General features: G+C 45.0%; 1 protein-coding gene across 16 annotated transcripts in view; it reads right to left on the minus strand.

The window, feature by feature from the left end:
• COL6A3 (collagen type VI alpha 3 chain) overlaps nt 1-24,431 on the minus strand; it is a 113,179-nt gene that overhangs the window by 31,431 nt on the left and 57,317 nt on the right. For all 16 annotated transcript variants that reach the window (XM_083471352.1, XM_083471364.1, XM_083471366.1 and 13 more), the window contains 21 exons: nt 23,556-23,902; nt 21,810-21,888; nt 20,627-20,772; nt 19,568-19,660; nt 18,396-18,449; nt 16,639-16,710; nt 14,616-14,642; nt 14,440-14,484; nt 14,269-14,322; nt 13,834-13,896; nt 13,189-13,254; nt 13,013-13,066; nt 11,708-11,743; nt 9,788-9,850; nt 8,784-8,846; nt 7,300-7,362; nt 5,654-5,716; nt 5,291-5,341; nt 3,730-3,765; nt 3,569-3,631; nt 2,437-2,499 (listed from right to left, as the gene is read on the minus strand). In XM_083471352.1, coding sequence (XP_083327478.1) covers nt 2,437-2,499; nt 3,569-3,631; nt 3,730-3,765; nt 5,291-5,341; nt 5,654-5,716; nt 7,300-7,362; nt 8,784-8,846; nt 9,788-9,850; nt 11,708-11,743; nt 13,013-13,066; nt 13,189-13,254; nt 13,834-13,896; nt 14,269-14,322; nt 14,440-14,484; nt 14,616-14,642; nt 16,639-16,710; nt 18,396-18,449; nt 19,568-19,660; nt 20,627-20,772; nt 21,810-21,888; nt 23,556-23,902 — 1,601 coding nt within the window. The remainder of the gene's footprint in view (nt 1-2,436; nt 2,500-3,568; nt 3,632-3,729; nt 3,766-5,290; nt 5,342-5,653; nt 5,717-7,299; nt 7,363-8,783; nt 8,847-9,787; nt 9,851-11,707; nt 11,744-13,012; nt 13,067-13,188; nt 13,255-13,833; nt 13,897-14,268; nt 14,323-14,439; nt 14,485-14,615; nt 14,643-16,638; nt 16,711-18,395; nt 18,450-19,567; nt 19,661-20,626; nt 20,773-21,809; nt 21,889-23,555; nt 23,903-24,431) is intronic.

The following is a 24,431-nucleotide window of genomic DNA, read 5'->3' on the forward strand; positions in this document are numbered from 1 at the left end:
AAAATCTGAGTACCACTATTTTGAGGGCTTTATCCATGATTCTACTGATTGGGTTACACTAGTGTTTCCCAACCTTGGGCCTCCAGCTGTAAACACATCAAGCCTCCATCAAGTCCTTGGCACATTCTATGCTGTCCCCAAATCCTGCAGGCATAAGGTTGGCACTGCAAGGAGTGGCGTAATTCTTCCACTCTTTTTGTAAAACAGCTGCCTCTTGTTTCAGAGGCTGTTCTGACCAGGAGGCCCAAAATGTCACAGGAGGATTACCTTGGGGAAAATTAAGCCTAGATCCTGACAGGAGCGGGAAGAAACCAGGGAAATTAAGGGGGAAATAATTCCGGAGCTCTCTTCATTACTCAAGATGGTGGAGGGTGGAAAACAGGGCTTCCATCTCTGAGGCGCCAAACCCTTTTGGCCTCTCCCCCCCCCCATATTTTCAGGGAGGAGGTTGGTTCAAAGGAAAATGTTCAAGGAGGAAGAGGCAAGCAGGCAAACAGAGGGGAAGGAGCAGGAAAGTAGCTCCCGGAGGAGGAGGAGCCACTGCGTTTGGCTCCACCCACACCCTGATGCCGTGTAGGTCACGGCATGCACCCCATGATGGCCCCCTTCTCCTGCGGACATTGGCGCCTCTGGTGGAGAAGGAAATTTGCTGCCCAGGAATGTGGTGGAGTCTCCTTCTTTGGAGGTCTTTAAGCAGAGGCTTGATAACCATATGTCAGGAGTGCTCTGATGGTGTTTCCTGCTTGGCAGGGGGTTGGACTCGATGGCCCTTGGGGTCTCTTCCAACTCTATGATTCTATGATTCTATGAAATAATTTATGGCCTTTGGTCTCACCCAGCAGGGCTCTTCTTATATTCCAATGAACTGAGAGGGGGTTCTTTGCTGCTGTTCACCGCTTTTTTCATTATTATCAAGCAGGAGTTGAATAGTTTATATAATAATCGCTTATCAAAATGGCACAAGTATGGCTAGCATGAGGGTGGGTGACTCAAGCCCAGAGATATCACAAGCAAAGCCTGAAATGAACACGAGTTGGAGTTCAAACTGGAGTTCAAACTTTAACGGTCCAAGTTTTGAAACTGATAACTTAAAATTGACAGTTTGGGTGTTTAATTTTCAGATTATTTTGCATCTTCCAGTCTCATTTCAGATTAGAAAAGCATTGATTAACATCTTCAGCTATTGTTTTTACTAAAAAATGTATAAATTAATATTCAGTTGTACGGGTCATAGGAGTGATGTTCACATCAGCTGGCAAGAGCCAGTTCCCTCACTGTATTATCATTTCTTCTTGGAACTTTCTTTAAACTTTGCACATATGTTTTTATGTTGTGATTTTATCCTGTGAACCAGCCTGAGACTTTCAGGTATAGGGCAGTATACAAATTTAATAAATAGTAAAATAAATAATAAAAATAAGACTTTCAAGCAATACAAGCAAGCTAGAAATGTTCAGATCAACAACAATTTCTTCTTTATAATTCCTTAATCTCTCACACACAATTCCACAGTTTTTCCTGTTTTTAGCAGTTCTTAATTTTATCTGTAAGCTGCCTTGAGTCCCGCCAGGGGAAAAGGCGGGGTATAAAAAGAAAGAAATACAAGAAATAAAGGTTTATTCAAGATAACTCGGGATCATTCTATTAGATTAACAGAGATGAAGTATGGTATGTGAGTTTAACAGTAAGCTCAGTATAGAAAGAAATGGAAAAGTATTCTAGACCAGTGTTTCCCAACCTTTTTTGGGCAAAGGCACACTTGTTTCATGAAAAAAATCTCGAGGCACACCACCATTACAGCCCCGTGACGTCAGCGCGCAGCGTCACGCCGGGAGGGACGCACGAAAGTGTAAGTTTCAATTTTTTCCCCTCCCCCTTGCCTTCCTTCTGTGCCAACTGCCCAAAAGCCAAGAATCGCGGGACCGCCGGCGGAGGGGGGGAGGGCGAGCGGAGGCAGCGGCGAGCCCCGTTCCTCCCCATCCGCCCCATTCCGTGCAAGGAGCGCGAACAGGTGTGAGAAGGGGGTCAAACCTGCGGGTCGGCGCCGGGGAACCTCCAAGCTTTGGGGGTGGGGGGGGGAGGAGGCAGCAAAGCGAGGCAGGAAGGAGAGCGCGGCTTGGCTGGGTGAGCTTTGGCAGGGGCAGGGAATGAGAGCCGCAAGGCGGGCGCTGCGGACGGAGCCGCTGCCCGCCGAGCTCGCAGGCAGCCAGGCAGGCAGACGGCGAGAGCCCCGCGCTGGGCGGCCTCTCCTCGCCGTCGCCGCCCCGCCTCTCGCCGCCCGACTCACCCGCCTCCCTCCAGGCAACATCTCGCGGCACACCAGGCAACATCTCGCGGCACACTAGTGTGCCGCGGAACAGTGGTTGAAAAACACTGTTCTAGACTCTTCAGCAAAATCAACATGTCAGACCAGTAATGTGTGTATTGCAAACTTACCTCTGGCCCAGGATATCCATTCTCTCCTTTTTGGCCTCGTACGCCAGGTGCCCCTGCACTTCCCTAAACAGGAAAAAGCAAACAAGAGTAAATGTGCTTGATCCAAATCCCACACATCTGCCCTTTTAAGTTAATCGCATCTGCTGTGGGTTGTTTACCTGGAGAGGCTCGAATTAATGCAAACAGAGCCAGCATGATTCTACCTGGCCCACCTGCAGACCCTTCCCTCTCCATTATTTCTGCCCTGCCCTGGTCCGTGGGGCTGCCCTGACCTCCCATCACTTGCTGAGAGAGAGGGCGGAGGCCGTGAGGGTTCTGAAATTCCTCACCCCGCCCGCCTGGACGTCCAACAGAAATCCGCTCTCCAACAAGTTACCCAAACATTTGAGAGCATTTAATTTCATTTGGAAGTTTATACTAGTTAACTGTTGTAGGGGCTCTTTTACTACCTGATGATTTGGACTTACTTATGCTGAAATGATCTGTATTTTAAGCAAGTGTTGTAAGCTGCCTTGAGGACAAGTTGGCAAAAAAAGCATATAAATGGTTTAAGTAACATTTTTGTTCATGTACACTATGCAGACTCCTGTGTGTTGGATCCATAAATAGTGTGTGAAAAACAAACAGCCAGTAGTACTTGCAAATGTTTCTGCAGTGCGGTAACAGCTTCGAATACAGCTTGCACAAGTTTTTGCACAAGTATGTGAACACTTATTTAGATTTATGCTCTAACATAAGCTGTAAAACAGCACTACTATGAACAGAAAGCACCTTCCATAAGCATGTCACATTTGAGTCTAACTTTATGATGTGTTTATGCTTGGCTGCAGTTGGCCCACTCAGAGTTTATTACAGATCTCTTCTCTAGTAAACTGGAAGTGGCAGCTGATCTTTGCCTTGGAACTAATCATTTTGATGGTCTGAGACTGATTTTGTGCTGGCACCTACAGCACTTTTATGAATATATGAGTACTGGGACTTCTTTTTTTACCCAAAAAAGGCACTGAATACAACTATGCAAGTAGTTGCAACAGGATGAAACTGGGAATAAAGAAAATGATTTGTAGAAGAACATGAACCAAGCAGGCTCTCAGTTCAATCTTCCACTATCAAACACATGAAGCTACATTACCCTGAGACCTCTGCTTCCTTTGGGGCCAGGATCTCCAACGCCACCATTATCTCCAGGCGCACCCTGTTTAAAATAGAGCAAAGCATTATCTCTCTGGCACATGTCACTCATGAGCTACTGCATTTTAGCATAAGGAACATCATTAAAATTTGTGTAAGTACCCTTATTCCTGGATATCCTGGGAAACCAGGTTCTCCCTGTGGAAATAAGAAACAGATTGTGGGTTCAATGAAGCAAAGGCAGCGACCTTCCCTTGTCTGTTCCCAGAAATAAAAGGGCTCAGATGTTCCCAGCTGTGCCAAACCAGACCTGAGGAGGCATCCAACAGGCATGCCATGCCATTCAGAGAAACAAACCACTTCCATCAATTCTGTTTTGAAATTGTGTTCCCAACCCCCTGTAAGGGCAAATTAACATGGGGGGGGGGTTCATGCAACATAAGCCTGATGTTGCCTGGATGCTCCTCACCCCCATGAATGCCTGAGACGCTGTAAATGGGAAGTAATTGGCTGGTGTGGAATTGTCCCAAGGAACCCCTTCCCACTGCCATGTGCTGCTTACAATGACTCTAGGGTTTCTTTTCCAAGTAATAATAGTTTCATTGGAGTCTAGTTCTGTATATGCATACTTCAGATAACTTCGGACATTGTGCTCTGGTTTGAACTTGTTAGTCTTTGCTTTTATCATCCATTTTATTTCTCGGTCATCCTGTTTATAAAATCATTTTTGCTAATTAAGCACAACTGCTGTGAAGACTAACATTATCAAGAAATTTTTTTATTATGATTCATACAATACCGCCAGGGTGTATTCTTGTAGAGTACTCGCAGTGTACTTGAAACATTGCAGAGTTTCACAGGTGAAAACAGGCAGATCCCTCCCCAAAGATTTGTGTGTGACCGCCTAGACAGCATCTTAAAAAGCAGAGACATCACCTTGCCAACAAAGGTCCGTATAGTTCAAGCTATGGTTTTGCCAGTAGTGATGTATGGAAGTGAGAGCTGGACCATAAAGAAGGCTGATCGCCGAAGAATGGATGCTTTTGAATTATGGTGTTGGAGGAGACTCTTGAGAGTCCCATGGACTGCGAGAAGATCAAACGTATCCATTCTGAAGGAAATCAGCCCTGAGTGCTCACTGGAAGGACAGATTGTGAAACTGAGGCTCCAGTACTTTGGCCACCTCATGAGAAGAGAAGACTCCCTGGAAAAGACCCTGATGCTGGGAAAGATGGAGGGCACAAGGAGAAGGGGATGACAGAGGACGAGATGGTTGGACAGTGTTCTCGAAGCTACCAGCATGAGTTTGACCAAACTGCGGGAGGCGGTGGAAGACAGGAGTGCCTGGCGTACTCTGGTCCATGGGGTCACAAAGAGTCGGACACGACTAAACGAGAACAACACCATTAGGGAAAGGAAAGGGATGAAGAGGGTTAGCCAAAGGCCACACAGTCAAGAAAGGTTCTGGAGAAAGAGAGAGGTGGTGTCATGCCTGCCCTGAGGGCGGGAGATAGGGAGGGCCGTGCAACATGCAGGAAGAGGACAAGGGCAGGGTTGCCTTACAAGGCAAGAGACCCTGGGAGGGGCAAGAGGCCTTGCGCTCCTTGATGCACATTTTGCTTTCACCAAACTCAACTGCAAAGCTTGCATTAAGACGTGCCTTGTGGATTAGGGACCCTTCATGTATCTATCGGATAAAGGCAAGCCCTGGGACTGTACATACCTTTCTGCCTTTAGCTCCTGCCCTGCCAACTCCATCTCGTCCATCATCTCCCTACAAGACATAAAGGCAGCATGAATGCGCAACACATCCTGGAGCTTAGAGCCGTCTTCAGCCACTGTACGTGATCCTCAAAATTGGACGTATCAGAAGGCCAAGGTTAATGTGTTCAAAGAGGGCTCTTTGAAAGAGAGGATCGGGAGAGTTGAAACGGAGGCTCTGTGAAGTGGATTGTGAGCTGCCAGTGCTGGCCTCGCTGGAGGCCCTTCAGGCTCTCAGAAGCGAGCTTGTGGGGGTTGGTTGTTCGTTTCTCAATGGGGAAATGCTGTTCAGCAATGCTTCCAGCCTCCACGGAGCCACACTTACCGTCTCTCCTCGGGGCCCAGTGGGACCATTGGGACCCTTTGGACCAGGATTGCCAGGTTCGCCCTGTGTTAAAAATAATAAATTTAACTTAGGATGCAAGCTAGTATAACACAATACTTAAGGGACTCAGATATGAATCCCTGGTTGAAATCACTTCCGCAATAGGCTCATGAGGTGACTTTAGGAAATCTGCCTCCTCTGCTTAAGCGCTCCCGCCTGAAATATGGGGGTAACAATACTAATCTCACATGCAGGAGGGTTGTAAACATTACAACAAGATAATGTAAATGAAGGGCTCTCAACATTTGAAGGAGCATCTACACCCTCCTCGTTCAGCCCGGACACTGAGGTCCAGCTCCGAGGGCCTTCTGGAGGGTCCCTCACTGTGAGAAGCGAAGTTACAGGGAACCAGGCAGAGGGCCTTCTCAGTAGTGGCACCCACCCTGTGGAACGCCATCCCATCAGATGTCAAGGAAATAAACAACTATCTGACTTTTAGAAGACATCTGAAGGCAGCTCTGTTTAGGGAAGTTTTCAGTGCTTGATGTTTTATTCTGTTTAATATTCTGTTGGGAGCTGCCCAGAGTGGCTGAGGAAACCCAGCCAGATGGGCGGGGTATAAATACTGAAATAGCAACTACTACTACTACTGCTACTACTACTACTACTACTACTACTTGTGTTTCGTGCCATCTAAATGCAAAGCTTTATTATTATTTCTCTCTTTCTCTTCCTACGTCTGGGCACAGCAACCCCAAAGAGAGAAGGGAAGGAAGCCTCGAGATGGAGGAACCACCAAATTCAAATTCTTGCAGGTCTTACACTGGAGGGTAGAAGGGGGGCAACATTTCTCTTTCCTTTCTGTAACCCTAAATCCCCCCCCCGAAGTATGTGAGCTTCAGGGCCAGGGGACTGTATCTCCATTCTGGGGGGAGGAGGGCCCTGACAGTTTCCCCTCCTAACGCAGGTGCTATATCAGCAACAGAGGAGGAACAACTGGAGAGTTTTCCACAGCTGCAGCAAGGAGGCATCTGTGGGCAGACCTTATACTCAGCCAGCAGAGATGAGAATCTCTGGGGATTTCCTTTCCAGAGACCCTAAGATTGTGCCCTTAATATTTGCTGCACTATATTAAATTGGCTTAAAATGGCACCTATCTTCATAGCCCACCCAACCACATTAAGGAGAGGCTTTATTGCAGGTTCTGTAAGCTCCCCCCACCCCGTCTATGTTGATAGTTAAACTTGAGACAAATAAAAAATCCCTTCTGGACACATTAGCATTCAAAGCATTTGACACATTTTCAGTAGGAATTGCAGCATTTGCACTCTGCATATGCGCAGAATCTCATTTTTAATTTTGAGCTACAAAAGAGCTTTGAGAGAAATAATCATGCTTCTTCAGTGCTGCTTCCAAGCACAAAGCAACTTCACATTTCAAACTAGGCATTCACACATTCTGGCAACGTCACTAGAGCTGGCCTCTTATATTTAAGGCTTTCAAAGTGATATCGTTAAAATGCATGCAGTCACAGAAGAATGGGGCTGACTCCCCTTCATAACAGGAACCCTAGAAAATCATTCACATCTTAACACCAACATTAGTGCCCCCCATCTCCAGCTGTTCTCTGTAATTTTGCCACTTACCTTTTTCCCAAGAGGACCTAGCCGGCCACGCTCCCCAGCAGCTCCCGGTGGGCCTCCACCGCCCTATGGAGACCAAGGTCTGGAGATTGGCAACAGAGCAATAGCGCAAACATAACAACAGGAACAGCATGAACAGAAATTCTTATGGAAGCTCAAGGGGCAGGATTTAATCTATGTTCAGATATACGTGGGCAGCATTTGGAATCAAGATGGTAGACTGAACCTTTCAAAACTGCACTACAGTGGTGCCTTGCAAGACGAAAAGAATCCGTTCTGTGATTCTCTTCGTCTAGCGGTTTTTTCGTCTTGCGAAGCAAGCCCATTGAAGGATTAGCGGATTAGCGCTATTAGCGGCTTTTAGCGGCTTATCTGCTGATCGGATCAGCTGATAAGCGGCTTAGTGGCTTAGAAAAGGGGGGGGAGGGGAAAAAACCAGCAGGAACTCGCAATACATTGTCGTCTTGCGAAGCAAGCCCATAGGAAATTCGTTTTGCGAAGCACCTCCAAAACGGAAAACTCTTTCGTCTAGCGAGTTTTCCGTCTTGCGAGGCATTCGTCTTGCGGGGCACCACTGTATTTCTAACCACTGACTTTAAAACTCAACTGATTTTTTTGGTTTCTTAGAATTCCTGAGCATTGTTGGACATAAGGCAGCCATGAGAACCGGATTCTGTACTAATTTAATCCCCAGATGAATTCAGGCAAATAAGTGCCGTTCCTTTAAAACCTAAATTTCAAACTTTTAAAATGCTGCACTCATATTTGGTAATTTTGTCAACTTTATTTTCAATTCCAGTTTTCGGCAACACTGGAAGAATTTGTGGAAGGAACTGCTACAATGAATTTCTGCGAATGCTACTCAATAACATCACAGCAGCTTCATTATTATTACAGTATCTATTTATTTATTTATACTCCGCCTTTTTCCCTGACAGGGAAAATTCTGCTGGACGGATTTTTGAATGGAACTTTTCAGACTAACAGAAACAAGGAGCATTTAAGAAGTTACAATTTGTGAAGGATCTTGACAAGCTGGAATGTGTGCAGAGGAGGGCAACCAAGATGATGAAAGGTCTTGAACCCAAACCTTATGAGGAACGGAAAGAAGCACTTGGGTATGTTTAGCCTGGAAAAGAGGAGACTGAGAGGAGATAGGAAAGCCATCTTCAAATCTCTGAAAGGCTTTCACATGGAAGGTGGAGAAAGCTTGTTTCTCCTGCTCTGGAAGGTAGGACTCAAACCAATGGCTTCAAGTTACAAGAAAGGAGATACCAGCTAAACATCAGGAAAAACTTTCTGACACTAAGAACTGTTGGCAGTGGAATGGGTGACCTTGGAGGCTTTTAAGCAGAGGTTGGATGGCCACCTGTCATGAATGCTTGAGCTGAGATTCCCGCATTGCAGGGGGCTGGACTAGATGACCCTGAAGGGTTCCTCCCAAATCTACCAATTCTACGATTCTAAGAAGAATAAAAGAATTTTACCCTTGGACCAGGCAGGCCTTGCTCTCCTCGAAGACCTGGAGTTCCAATGGTGCCAGGCGCTCCCTGTACATAAGCAAAAGCAAATAGCTGAGGTAAAAAACATTCAACACAAAAAATGGAATTTTGCTGAAACACAAAGGAGCAGTAACTTAAGGCCTGGGTTCATCTTTTGAGGTCATGGCACTATTTCTTCCCTGATATAAATCTCAGGAAATGACAAAAACTTACTTTCCCATGTCATGACACCACAAAATAATATATAGAAGCTCCGTGCAGACATTTCTTCAGTAAATATATAATGGTCTGCACCAGGGCTGTAGCTAAGGAGTGGTGAGAAAGGCTAAGGGGGGGGGGATTGGCTAAAAAATATAAAAATAAATTAAATAATGGATTTTCTGTGAAAGAATTCGTTACAAGGTGAAGTGCGTGAGGAATTGAATAGGTGGAGGAGGGTTGGAGGAGAGGTGGAAAGAAAAGCTAATTTGTCTGTGGCTGGGGGGTGCAATCTGGATGGTTCTGCAAGATCACCCAGCTACGGCTCTGGTCTGCACTGGACCTGAATTAAACCGGTATCCCATGCAGTAGGCTAAATATACAACATTAACTATTTAGTGATCCAATGATGGTCTCTGTGCAATTCCACTGTTGGTACGTTTTCAATTCACATCCCCAGAAATTATGTAGAAAGATAAAGTTCACAGCATCCTCTGTTGGTACTTTGCAGGGGGGAGAGAGAATCACCAGTTACTTACTATTGTTATGAATGGACAGATTTACCTTACCAGGCATATATGTGAGCTGTGACATTTCCTGGCCTTTGGGCTCCCACTGTTTACTGCCTCACCTGGGAAAATGCTTCAGCTGCAGCCCACAAAGGCTCAAGCCACATTAGTCTTCAAGGTGCCACAAGTCTCCTTTCTGTTCTCTGTTGTGCAACAGACTAGCAGGGCTCTGCCCTGGAACGTCACCAGAAATGCCAGAAATAAGTCGCAGACTTTCCTCACCTGTGGTCCTCTTGGACCCGGTTCTCCCACAGATCCTGGTGTACCTGCTGGGCCTCTGTTTCCCTAAAATATAAGAGTAATTGAGTAGCCAGTGTAATGAAACTAGTGGGCTGTAGAGTAAGGACAGACAAAAAGAAATAAGAACTTCTTCACAACATGTGGAATTGACTACCCCTAGGTGAGGTACTGAACAGGGTGTGAAGACTTTTCTGCTTTCCTCTGCCTTTGCTACTCAAACCACGCATACATGGCCTACCCTGTGAATTCTGCTTCCTTTTTAATGAGAGTCTGTATGCCTAAAGTAGATTAGGCAAATCCATGGAGTTTCTACGTTCAAACAGCAGGACTGGGCATCTCTTGCCTCCATGTTGCCTCTTCTCAGAAATATCTGCACCGACCACTGCTGGGAACAGGGTTCTGGGCTAGAGTCTAGCATTTAAAAGATGAACTGTAACTTTCCTAAATGTTGTCCAGTATCTACATGGAAAGCTTCACTTTCCTCAAAGGTTTATTTCCATGAACCAGACTGGGTGGCTGTGGACCAGTCATGACTGCTTAGCTTCATTTGAGCCAACTTGTAGGGTTGCTGCAAGGATAAAATTGGGGGTGGGGGTGGCGACAACAGACATGTGTGCATGGGGTGTGGCAGGTATAGCCAGGGACACCCTAATGTTTCAGAAAACCAGGAATCGTGATGAGGAGGAGAGCATATAGTGCAGCAACCTAGCTCCCTCAACTGCCACAATTCTCAGGGAAGCCGTGGGGAGGGTGAGAGACAAAGGCAGAATGGGGAATGAGGAATGCAGAGAGAGATGGAGGCAGAATAAAAAGGCTGGAATGGCTTCTGTCTCAGGAAGCATCCCTGGGGTGATGGGCTCCTGTGGTAGCAGTAAGGGAGGTGGGAGGGAGTCTTCTCTAGGCCAGGAAGATGAAGAAAATTTGATCTGTTTTGGTCAATTTGGGTCAGCTCATTATCTGGTTAAAGATAAAGATCATGAAAATTGACCATATATTTCTGCACGTCTGGTTAATACTACCGTATAAATTTGGTATTTTGTGTATCATTTTTAAGTTGTGTAAGTAAAGTTTAGTTGTCAATTTTAAAAAGTAAGTTTAGTTAAGCTTCAGTTTCTTTTGTTTTGTTGGATGAATAAAAATAATGTTCTTTAAGACTGAGTATGAATACGCATTCAATAAATGTTCATCTTTAAAGAAAGAAAAATTCCACGGGTGCACACCTGAACGAAATGTGCTGTGCATGCCTTTGGACAGCATCAAAATAAAAAAATTCCTTCCAGTAGCACCTTAAAGACCAACTAAGTTAGTTCTTGGTATGAGCTTTCGTGTGCATGCACACTTCTTCAGATACCTTTAAATAAGATACACGAAAAATCTTCAGATACACGAAAGCTCATACCAAGAACTAACTTAGTTGGTCTTTAAGGTGCTACTGGAAGGAATTTTTTTATTTTGACTATGGCAGACCAACACGGCTACCTATCTGTAATTTGGTCAGAATGTAAACCTCACTGAATTTCAGGTCTTATTACTAATAGGTTCACACACACAAAAAAAAAAATCAGACATGAGCCACCAGTGAAGCATATTCATGTCTGCAAATGTCATAACAATTGCCTTGTATAAATGAGCAGTGTACATGATTAGCTAAAAAATAAATAAATCCATAAATGGTTCAGCTGCTTCTAGGGCAAATGTTTCTAAAACAAATTATCCTAAATGCAAAGTTACCTCACAAATTTATATTTAATATCAGAATTGCAGGAATTCTCATTTGCATTCTTCAAATCTGATATAACTTCTCCTGTCCTGCAACCCATATTCCCAGTCATGGATCTTAAAAAAGGAAAGAAAGAATGGTGTAGAAGTATTGTATTTTGCATGTGGATTGTTAGCACTTACTTTGATCCCTGGAGGTCCTCTTCTGCCCTGTTCTCCCTGCAAATCGATAAAAAGCACAGCCACAAACAGTAATGTGAATCTATCTCTAGCAACAACCTCTGTTCTACTTTTGTCACTGCCTCTGCTTTGCAGTCTTCTTTCATGGTTCCCTGATAGGAAACAGGCCACTTATTCTGAACTTCCTTTGTGGGAAGGCATGTGGAAGATCACAGCAGGGCTAAGTAGCTGTTTTAGCTAAACAAGCCTTATCCGACACCGCCTCTGGTTCAGCTTCTGGCCGTCCTTTCCTCAATGTTTCTTCCCCAGTGATGCCCACGACATGGTTTCCCCCCAGACAGGACCCACATTCTCACTGACTGTCCTCACCCACATCCCTTAGGAATACCCTGCTTCATAACACCAGGCAATATGTCTCCCACCCAATGAAGCTGGCGTTCTTGTGGTAAAACCATTCCCTGTAACAGGCAGGGCCAAGCCTCCTTCATCACGGTAATGTGGCCACCCGCCAAGCCTCAGATCTGGGGCCCTTTGAGACTGAAAGTGTTATATCCAGATCTTTGGATGATGGTGTGTCAGTTTGCCATGTGTTCCTCCCAATATGTCCTCGCTCCAAAGCTGGCATGACAATTCGCTGAATTGTCTCAGGCAGCAACCAGCTGAAGGCGACTGAATGCAGGGAATCCATCCCTGATGATACTGCCATGGGAGCAGGAGAGCACGCAGGTGAGAGCAGGCAAATGGCTCACGCAACCAGGAGAGGCCAGGCATCCCTGAAGAAATACGGTGCTGCTTTCTTCATGGATAACATCGCAAACAGAAGGAACTTTGCTGTTTGTGACACCTGGCTGTTTCCCCTAGTTCCTCTCATTGGTTTTGTAAGGAACCAAATACTATAATCCCAACACATTGATTTCTAATAGTAGCATGAGCTTGGCTGGAAGGTGCACAATTCAGATGCTACTGAAGCTAAGCAAGTGTGGAGCCAGTCATAGGAGACCACCTGGTAACCCCACTGAATGTCAGCTTGAACTTCCTGATGGAAGAAAGGTGGGCTCTAAATGCACCTACATAAATAAATAAGAAAGAACCCACACTGGGGTGCTGCACCAACCTTCACCCCCTTCAAATTGTTTTCAAGAAGCAAATCTTGATGAAGGACAGTATGAAAAATATTACAAATAACAGCTCAGTTCTCTGTCCTGATGCATTGTTGATGGAGTGTAGCAAAGCTGTTTCCTTCCATTACACGCTAGGAACCATTAGCCAGAAGCAAACTAAACAGTAGGGGAAATGAACAGTACTCACATTTCTTCCAGGTCCTCCTGGGGTACCTGCTGGTCCATCTCTTCCAGCTTCTCCCTGGGACAGACAAAGCACACATTCTGTTTATTGCTTTATAGGCAAAGAGTAATCAATATAGCAACATTTTGTTTGAATTATCAGTTTTTATTGCAGTGACAATCCAATGAAATAAGCTTTACCGTTTGTCCAAGTTCACCCTTTTGGCCTTTAGCTCCTGGCTGAGTGACATCAGGTCCTGGTGTGCCCTGGAAGCAGCAGCAGCGAAAAGTGAAGAAGTCATTAGTGAGGTAGCATTTGCTTTAGTAACTTCCTGAGAGGCCATGATTTGTGTTTTGAAGCAGGTGCTGCAAAATTAACATGCCTTGAGATCTCAGATTGTTATGCTATATATATTTCCCCTGCCTCAGCCCAGTGGAAGGGGTTCAACTAGCAAAGGTTGATGCCTCGATTGCTTTGAGGGTTGGGCTCTAGGAGCCCAAATTTCAGTCATCTCAGAAGAGGTAGCTGCATCTGTATGTTATGCTGCAGTATGGTGCATCCAGTACCCTAGAAGTTCCCGTTCCAGAGAGCCACCACTTGGTCAGCAGAGAAACCTAAATAAATTGAGGCAGCTTGTGGCGCACTCCCAGGAACCATGTACACATTAGGGGCTGCTTGTATACAGCATGCCAGGGATGGGGAAGGACCAAAATTGTGTGCGTGTTTTAGTGATGCACACCACTGGATATCAAGAGCCTTCTGCTTCACAGAGAAACTGCTGCATGACAGTTGCCACAGTCTAAAGTCTGAAATAAAAACCCCTGAAAAATGTTCAGCATATTTACCGAATCTCCTCGCAATCCACGGTCGCCACGCTCTCCTCTTTCTCCTTTGACTCCTTTGGCACCCTGCAAAGGTATATCCACATCACAACACAGCTGAAATTCACCCAACACAGCTATGGCTTTCTGTAGTCAGGGTGTCGTTTGCAGCTTTAAGTATGTTGTCTGGTGATTGCTGATTTCCCACAAAGAAAATACTAATGAAGTGGAAAATGGACTGCATTCTTGCATCTATGTCAGGGCCTCTTTAATACCAAACAAGAGGACCCTGCCTTAGGCCGCGCGTGTCTTTTCTGATGTAGAATCAGATGTGTTGGACCCGCGGAGGTCTTGAGGTTGCAAGCATTTTGCTTTGGTTGTTTGGGTGCCGGCAACAGCTCTGGGTTCACATTTGCCCTAGTGTGTTTTGAGTACTTTAATAGATAATATAAAACTTACCCGTCTACCGGGGCCTCCCCTGTCCCCAGGAGATCCTGGGTGGCCTCTGTCTCCCTGGCAAAAGCAATCACATTATTCACATCTATTAATGAAAGCTTGTTACATAAAACAAATATTTTCCAAACCAGAAAAGTTTCCTTTAAATGACCAAATGTTGCCCAGGCAACTTACTTCTTCGCCATCTATTCCATCGAGACCAGCCTCACCCAATTCACCCTGCAGACGGGAACAAAGCAGTTATTACAGGGCAAACCACCAAATTTACACAAAGGTGAAAATGCATTGTTTTTGGGAGACAATGCATGGTACACATTTTTTCCTTCTGATATTTCTAAATGGTTACATACCTTCTCCCCTTGAAATCCACGACCTCCCTAGAGAGATACGAGAAAAGGAAGGTTATTCGTGTAAGCAAAACTTTGTTCCTCAGAAACCCAAATTAGAGAAATAAATCAAATGATAATCAAGGGGCCACCACAGTTCGAAGCAGCAGATCATCTGAGTTCTATCAGCCTTTCCACTGACTTGTGTAAGAGTTGGCCTGCTCTAAAAACTGCTTGATGCAAGAATGTTGTGGCTCAAGGTGCCCCCAACTTAAAAAAATAAAACGAAATTTAAAGGCTTAAATCTGATGCACATTTACCCCAGAGTGAGTTCTACTGAGGTCTCAGTAGACTTTGATAGGAATGTGTTGGAGGGGCTGGGCATGAATTGTGCAGAAAGCCACAAAGCCCAGTGGATATTGCAGCATCAAGAAGAACTTGATATTTTCTACCCTTTCTGTAAGTTCTTAAGCACACAATGAAGATTGCAGTCCCTCTAATGAGCATGGGACCAGAGCGCACAAACTAGAATAATCAGAAGAGCTGCAAGAGTTGCTGTAGCTTGAAAGGATAAAACTGCTCAAATAAATGCCTTTCTCAGCTGTTGGACTGCTAAAGGTAAAGGACCCCTAGATGGTTAAGTCCAGTCAAAGGTGACTATGGGGTTGCAGCGCCCATCTTGCTTTCAGGCTGAGGGAGCCACCATTTGTCCACAGACAGCTTTCAGGACTAAAACAGCAGGACTAAACTGCTTCTGGTGCAATGGGACACCATGATGGAAACCAAAGCGCACAGAAATGCTGTTTACCTTCCTGCTGCAGCGGTACCTATTTATCTACTTGCACTGGTGTACTTTCGAACTGCTAGATTGGCAGAAGCTGGGATAGAGCAACGGGAGCTCACCCCACCATGCAGATTCGAACCATCAATCTTCTGATCAGCAAGCCCAAGAGGCTCAGTGGTTTAGACCACTGTAACTCCCATCATCCCTAACCAGCAGGACCAGTGGTCAGGGGTGCTGGAAATTGTAGTTCCTAAACAGCTGGAGGGCCGAGTTTGGGAAACTCTGCTCTAGAGAATAAGACAGACATTCTAGACCACAAATGTGGACCTTCAGGTCCGTGCCAGGGACAGAGGTCAAATGTGACTCTCCGGGCCTCTTTCTCCAGCTGCCAGAACTCTCTGGAGAGCACCAGCCCTCCCCTAGGCCACAGCTTCTCAGGGACTCTGCTCTGCCCCTTCCTCAGGTGCTTCTCCCTGGCTGAATGGTGTCCTTGTACTGTGACAGACCCTCTCACTTGCCTGAACAGAGAACAGAGGTGGGTGAGAGTGGTTTTGTATGTGAAGAAACCTCTTCCCTTTGCACAGGGTGGAATGCAGTCTATTGTGCAAAGCTTGCCTGTAGCTTACTTGGGTCTGAGTTGATGTCATTTTGGGTTCCCTCCATTCTGCTAAACCTGTTTTGCAACGGAAAAGGTTTTACTGCGGAAAGGTTGTATCCCCTGCTCTGCCTTCTGCTGCCTCTGGCCCCATCCACCCTGACATGTGGCCTGCAGAGGGCTGACCATTGGGCTGAAAGGGGGACCACCCCTGCCAGTCTGGGTTTAGGTGAGGGCACAACCAATTCCTGGTTTATGGAGCGGAGTTTCACAGCATAATCCTCTATGTGCCTGCCCCAAGGTAAATCCCACTTGGCTCAACGGGGTTACTCTCAGGTAAGTGGGTATATGAGTGAAGCCTCCCAGGATAATCCTACAGATATCTGTTCAGAAGAAGTTCAACTGAATTCAGTGGGGCTTCCTCCCCAGGAAAGTGGGATGAGACTTGCAGCATCCATCACTGTCATTCATTTTCTGAGCTTAAGGGAAAGAAGACGAAGCAATGTGCTGAAAATACCCAATATTTATCACATGATAAATATGAGTGTTCACGGATCTGCTGCAAAATACCAATACTTGATCTTCAGCTGGAGTGAACAGAGCTGAAACCTATGGACAGATGTTCATCTGCTTTATTCTGTACTATTTGTGGTTGTTGCTTTTAATACCTTAGTTCCTCTTTCACCAGGACAACCTTGGAATCCTTGAGTTCCGTTTATACCTGGAGGCCCACGGTCACCCTGTGAGAAGAAAGGAATAATTCAACAATTTGCACTTATGTCCATTTAGTCATAGATGGGACTGGGTATTATCTTACCTAGAAAGCTGATTATTTAAGCACTTCTGCAATTAACACCTGGTGGATCTCTAGTGACACCTCTCATTAAAAACTGACATAGAAATTCCATCATACTTTAATAAAAATATAAATGGGATTTGCCGCCCCCCCACCCCCCATTTTAAACGGCAGATGAGAAAAACCAGTCATCTGGCCTGTGCTGATCAGCCCACAGTACTAACTACCCTTGCTTAGTTCTTTGTAACTTACTTCTGCAACCACTTTCTTCAAGCCACAAGACAATAAGATGAGGGGAAGGGCAGACACCCTTAAGGTTAAAGTCGCTTTTGTCACTTTCCCCCTTCATTTTCTTTTTCATTCTATAATTTCATTTTTTATTTGCATACCACCTTTTTACATAGCTGGGCACAAGGCAGTTTACAAGCCACAGAAACAACAAAATATAGAACAAAGATCACACATCCTATAACAATCTGATCCAGCGCAAGGAAGTCGTAATGAAGCAGATTACTATAAAAATAAACAACTCAAATCAACTACCGTATTTTTCGCCCCATAGGACACACTTTTCCCCCTCCAAAAATGAAGGGGAAATGTGTGTGCGTCCTATGGGGCGAATGCAGGCTTTCCCGGGCTTCCTGCAGCTCTGCGCCACCATCCGGATCCCGGCGCGAAGCCGCGTGGGGCTCCGCAGGGTAGCGAGGAGCTGCCTGCGCTCCAGGGCTTCCTGCAGCTCTGCGCCACCCTCCGGATCCTGGCGCGAAGCCACGCAGGGCTCTGGAGGGTAGCGCAGAGCTGCCTGCGCTCCAGGGCTTCCTGCAGCTCTGCACCACCCTCCGGATCCTGGCGCGAAGCCACGCGGGGCTCTGGAGGGTAGCGCAGAGCTGCCTGCGCTCCAGGGCTTCCTGCAGCTCCGCGCCACCATCCGGAGCCCGGCACGAAGCCGCGCGGGGCTCCGCAGGGTAGCGCAGAGCTGCCTGCGCTCCAGGGCTTCCTGCAGCTCTGCGCCACCCTCCGGAGCCCGACACGAAGCCATGCGGGGCTCTGGAGGGTCGTGCAGAGCTGCCTGCATTCCGAAGCCTGGTGCGCGCTGAAGAGCGCGCCCGGGCTTTGCGCAGCTCTCCGCAAGCCTGGGGAGACCGGCGCGGCTCCCTAGGCTTGCAGATAGCAGGCTGTTCTGGGGGCTGGGGTCGGGGGAAGCTCGGGCTTCCCCCGCGCCTGCCCTGTGCCTGGGGGGGTGGGATAAATTTTTTTTCTTTATTTCCCCCCCCAAAAAAAAAAAATTAGGTGCGTCCTATGGGGCGGTGCGTTCTAAGGGGCGAAAAATATGGTAAATAATTGATTTGAAATATGTTACAATTAAAAAACTTCAAAATCAGCAAATAACAATCAAACACAAAATCACTCTCAACCATTACAGTAAATCATTACTAGACTACAATCAGTTAAAACAGCAGCAAAGGCACAACATACACAAAATTTCTCAGTTGATATATATATATACATATATATATATATATATATATATATATATATATATATATATATATAGTCCAGTAGCACCTTAGAGACTAACTAATTTCTCAGGGCACATGAAAGAGTTTCTATTTCAAAAAGTTTACTCACTGGTCCGCCTTCATCTCCAGGATAACCTCTGTAGCCATTTTCCCCTGAAGATCCCTTTAAAACACACAAAGACAAAACACACATGGTTTGTATTTCCATCTCTATACAGTACATACACTTGGGCTCTCTCTTCTAATATCCTGTATTCCTCCCCTTAATCTCAATTCAAAATCTTTCTGGGTTTCTACAAATAGAAGGTTTCTATTTTACTATTTATAGAAGTAAATAATTCTGTATGTATATCAAATTTTACAATCTTTCATGAATAGCAAGGGTATCTTCTTTTTAGGGCATTAGAGGCTTGAAGTCAGATAACAACAGAAGCAGATGGTATTTAGCTTACCTCTACCACCTGAAGTTCTATTCCTGTTTCTCTAATGTGAACAGTGTTAAATTATTCATTATTCTTTGCATTGCAACTCAATGAGATGTTCAGAATTTGACCAACAATAGCAGAAGTCTTTGCCTATTCACATTCAACGTGTCAATACATCAGCAAGCACTGCCAAGCTCAGAAATGTGACCCTGGGACTACGAACACAGTCCCCAGCATGGTAAAATTCTGAGCCAAAAATAGAAACTTTACTTTTTATCAACCTAGGTAACAATGCTGAAATGAAATTTCACATCAGTTGAAATGAAATTTCAATTCAGAATCTGGCAAATTTTAATGGACAGCACTGAACCGATTATCTGGAAGCACGATTCTTTCCAAACAAGGCTACATGAGTACAATATACAGAATTTGCCATAATTCAGTTCTGGCCCCTCTCATTGCCATTCTAAGAGAACAAGGGAGGCGTTCAGGATGAGTCCCGGCACCTCTTTCTCTAGAAAAATAGCATTGGCAATACATAGATCATTGTGAAAGAAAAGCTGTAAGCCAAAGAGCTACTTTTGATGTGCCAGGGGTCTGGGCAATTTTTCTAGTGCAATTTTGGCCTCTTCCCCTTTGAACCGAAGAACCACCTTGCCTCCATCAATGCCATATCACTGATAGCGCCCAGTTTCAGAACCATGCTGCTATTAGTCATGGGGCTGATATCCCCAGATCTAAATCCCCTTGGAAGTGTGGAACTAGTTATGTAGTACTTTGCATCCTGGTCAAAAACCAGAAAATTGGTTGCTGAATTTCCAGTGGCTGAAATCCCAACGAGGCTGAAACATCTCACCTTTGGTCCAATAGACCCTGGCAGTCCTCTGTCTCCCCTCTGTCCTGAACATTTGCATGGGACACCACAGCATGCCTTTTCTGCAATGTTGTCCTGTAAGGAAAGCAAGTATTGCCATTAGTAAATTAGAACACAGATCAACTCATTTTTTAAAAAAACACATGAGCTACAAGTAAATTCCTTCTCCTCAGTGGCCATGTTTGCAGTAGATTAGGGTGTGTTGCTAGAGAATGAAAGGAGTTGAGGCACAGGCCCATGACACAAATGTACATATAATTTGCATATGCTAATATGTACCCAATTGCCCTACAAACCAAAGTCCTTTAAAAAAAAAAAGCCAAAAGAGGCTCCTTACAATATCTCACAATGAAGGCAAGTCCAATAACATGAAAGAGGGCAATTGATGTATGAATTGTCTAAATTTCTTTTGGAGAGTTTAGAAACTAATGTTTAAAAAAAACTGGCAACTAAATTTAAAATAGCTGAAAAAAGCAGGAAAGGTGCTAAAAGCAGCAATGAGGACAATACTTGGCTGACCTGGACCTACAGCTTGGAGGATAGGTGTGCATCTCTGAAAATATTTTCTAGAAAGCAACTGTGCTGAAATAGGCCGAAGGATGTCAAGGAACAATGTAATAGTAAACAAACCTTGAATTCATAATATTTGGGGAAATCATTTAAAGCACATGCCTTTCCCCCAAAGAATTCTGGGAACACCAAACACAAAGCGCTATTCACAAACTGTAGTTCCATGATTCACTGGGGGAGCCAAGTGGTTTAAACGCAGGTGTGGTTGGGACCACAATTCTGAAAATGACATCTTGGTACGGTAACTAAGTATTAGAGTCCAATGGGCAATTACATAGGAGAACTAGTTTGACATAGCAGCTAAGAGACACAGAAAGCTGCTAGATGAAATGTCACCTCATAGAGTTAGGCACAAAAAGAGTGCATTTCTGCAAAGAAGAAACCACAGGTGTGTAACAGGTGTTCAAACCTAAGTCCATAAAAGTATACATCTAAAGCTACCCAGGCAAATTACAGATCTTAGTTATTTACTAGTTGCTCTGCCAGTTCAAAGTCTATATCCTGCAGATTCACTCGGAGAGGTCGATTGTAAGTGAAACCACGCCCAAATTCCAGCTTCATCACTTCGTCGAAATTTGCTGCTCGCTCCAAGCCAACAAAAATGAGAGCCTTGACACCTGGAGAATTGTAAGAAAAAGCCATCAGTCATAAGCGATTGTTCACCAACTCTAAACAGCTTGTTCTGTATAGCTCTGCAAAGTGCCACCCTTGTTCTCTGGGTAGACATCATCAATATGCTTTCATTGGATCCAAACACTCTGCTCTCAGTGCTTATTCTGCCTAGAACCAAGTTGCACCAAATTACTGGTGCCATCTCAGGCATTTCAGAAATCCACACTATCAGATTTTGGAAAAAATTTCCCTGCCCTTATTATTGTTCTTGCTATTCAGACACTGATTGGTCTCTGTTGAACCAGCCAGGCCCAGAAGTTAAGGAGCCCTTTAAAAATTAGAAAGAGGCAACTACAATCTACTCCTCCCACAGCTCAACATTTTGTGAACCATTTCTTTTTTTCTAAAAAATCCCAGTAATGGAGGATGGTGAGAGCCCCTTCCTCGAAGCTGCCACACACATCTTCCTTGAATTAAAAAGACGGTACAGCAACACAGCTTCCCAATTGGCTCCTTGGCTCATTCATTCTCTAGGAATATGGCATTCCTTTGGCTGCACTAGACTGGAAATAATGCAAATGTAGCACTGAGGCTCTTTCTCCCTTTTTTTGCAATTGTCTGGGACAGCCCTTGCTATGTCAAATGGCATCACAAGCTAGTAATTAACTCTTTCTGGTGTCGCAGTGGTTAAAGAATGGCAAAAGAAAACAAATCAGGGTAGTTTTAAAATGTCAGTCTTCCATCTTCATTCAAAATGGTGTCCAGTTGTATCTGAATGCAGACAAAATTCTGCTCTTCCCTCTCAGGAACCATTGTGCAAAATTTGCTTATGAGATATAAAATTTGGCTAAAATCGGCGCAGAAATGGTTAGTCCACCATCTTGATTGAAAATGGCTTCCATTTGCATTCAAACACAGACAAAAACCATCTCACTCATGCAAAATTTGCTTACAAGGCAAAGAGACATGCAACTTTCCAAAATATATTGTTGATAATATATTCCAAAATATAATATATTCCAAAATATATTGTTGATAATACCTTCTCTCTTCAGATCGTCAGATGCAGCTGCTAGCTGCCCTCTAGCACCATCAATGCCATCAGTTAAGTGTATTACAACCTGAGGAAGGAAATAAGTTATTATACATCAGTTGTGAAACACATTTATATGAAAAAACACCACTCTAATGTAATTTATTTTATTATTAGATTTATAAACCGTCCTTCATCATAAGATCTCAGGGCAGTTCACATAATAAAATGTCTGCCATGAGAAATGTAACAACCATTCGGCTTTCAGATGAATCCTCCTTATGGCTGGGTGCTGATGCCATAGCTGCTATTCTCTGCATTACAAGAATTCTGCACAGCTAAAATGGAACCCGATCTCGGGGAAGGGAGGCACTTCTGTGCACGTCCCTCTGCCATGGGCAACCTTGGGCCATGTAATTCTCCCCAAGGTGCCCTGGTCAGTTTTCAGAATGACATTCAGGAAATGGCCTGTGGTTCATGAGCTATCCAAGGATTTCTTCTGGATATGCCCTGTGGCACAAGGGTATTCAAGGCCAACCGTCCTCCACACTCTTTGCCTTGGATGAAAGCAGGATGATGTAGAAGTTGGGAGCAGCAAGGAGACTGATAGCTCCTCCAGTCACGGAAGAGGGACACGGGTGGCGATGTGGTTTAAACCACTTAGCCTCTTGGGCTTGCCAGTTGGAAGGCCGATGGTTCAAATCCGCACAATGGAATGAGCTCCCATTGCTCTGTCCCAGTTTCTGCCAACCTAGCAGTTTAAAAGCACACCAGTGCAAGTAGATAAATAGGTACCACTGTGGCGGGAAATTAAATGGCATTTCCATGCACTCTGGTTTCCGCCACAGTGTCCCATTGCGCTAGAAGCAGTTTAGTCATGCTAGTCATGACCCAAAAAGCTGAATGCCTACAAACACCAGCTCCCTCGGCCTAAAGCAAGATGAGCACCACACCCCATAGCAGCCTTGGACTGGACTTAACCTTCTAGGGGTCTTTACCTTTTACCAGTCATGGCATATGTACTGTGACTGTCTCCAGAGGTTTGGGCAAGATAGGGCAAGGTTTGAAACGAATAAGTCTGCTTAGGGCAGAAGAGCGGCTTAGAGGGCAATGCAAGTTAGCTATCTCCACCAAAATTACATCTATAACTCCATACAGGCAAACAAAACTTATTAAGTGCTAGTTCAAGACATTTTGCAGTATGAACTGAAGCCCAAACCCTACCATTCTTCCCAACACACTTTAAATTCAGACGCCAATTCATAGATCATATCTAATTCATATAAATCAGTCAAGATCAATGCTATAAAGGAATACATTTGGGTTTTTTTTTAATCTTCACATTTAAGCATTTATTTGGCAAATCAGATTTTATCTAAATTTCCCAGCTAGTAGTGGATAGTGCTGTGGTAATAAAGCAAATAAGATTTTACAAATTCTTTCAAAGAGCAACTTGTTGCTTTGTGCCTGTAAAACAATATTTGGCTGCAGCAAGAGATTAGGATCATAATCCACTAATCTAGATTTAAAATAATGGGGGGCGGGACTTAATTTGCTTGCAGCTGTTAAATAATATTTTTGCAAGAGTTTAATGAAACAGTTGGGAGAATATTTTGCCAGAGCATGTCAAGCAGTTCCAGTATTATGGCTACTCACCCTCCCAGGCTATGTGCTGGTTGTAAAACTGAAAAGCAGCACAGATCCAGAGTCCATCCCCTCCCCTCCAAAAAGAGAGAGAATGAAGTCCAAACTTACCTTCACGGTTCCAGCAGGAGATGCTCTGAATTTGTTCTGGTAAGATTTGAGGGTCTCTGCAGTTAGGACATATGGGCCACCATTGTGCAAAGCTTGGAACTTCTCAAACAACTCCGGCTGGTACTCAGAAAAGTCAAATGCTTCCACAACTCCAGAGCGAGTCTGCGCCAGGAGCGCCACCCGAACCCGAGGTGCCTGGCTGGCAGTGCAGCTAATTTTCTGCATCTGAGTAATCGTGTTCAGAATGTGATTGACCTTTGACTCCAGCACCTTCTGTGAAGCAAATATGCTTTGCCCTGGTCCAACATCTGATACGTCAAATCCGAGTATAACATCCAGATCGCAATCTTGAGTAGACAAAAGCACAATGGCATGTTACACCGCGTAGGGGAACATACATCCTACACAAATGTGTATAGGATTCTTCCATACAGAAAAAGGGATTTATGTAGCAAGTACTCATAACCCGGGACCCGGGTGGCGCTGTGGGTAAAAGCCTCAGCGCCTAGGACTTGCCGATCGAAAGGTCGGCGGTTCAAAACCCCGTGGCAGGGTGCGCTCCCATCGTTCGGTGCCAGCGCCTGCCAACCTACCAGTTCGAAAGCACCTCCGGGTGCAAGTAGATAAATAGGGACCGCTTACTAGCGGGAAGGTAAACGGCGTTCCGTGTGCTGCGCTGGCTCACCAGATGCAGCTTGTCACGCTGGCCACGTGACCCAGAAGTGTCTGCGGACAGCGCTGGCTCCCGGCCTCTAGAGTGAGATGAGTGTACAACCCGAGAGTCTGTCAAGACTGGCCTGTACGGGCAGGGGTACCTTTACCTTTACTCATAACCCAATGTCCTAGACATGGTGCTTTCTTTCTGTTATTCATGGG

Source organism: Podarcis liolepis, assembly GCF_965112155.1.
Source record: "Podarcis liolepis genome assembly, chromosome: 1".
Lineage (NCBI taxonomy): Eukaryota > Metazoa > Chordata > Lepidosauria > Squamata > Lacertidae > Podarcis > Podarcis liolepis.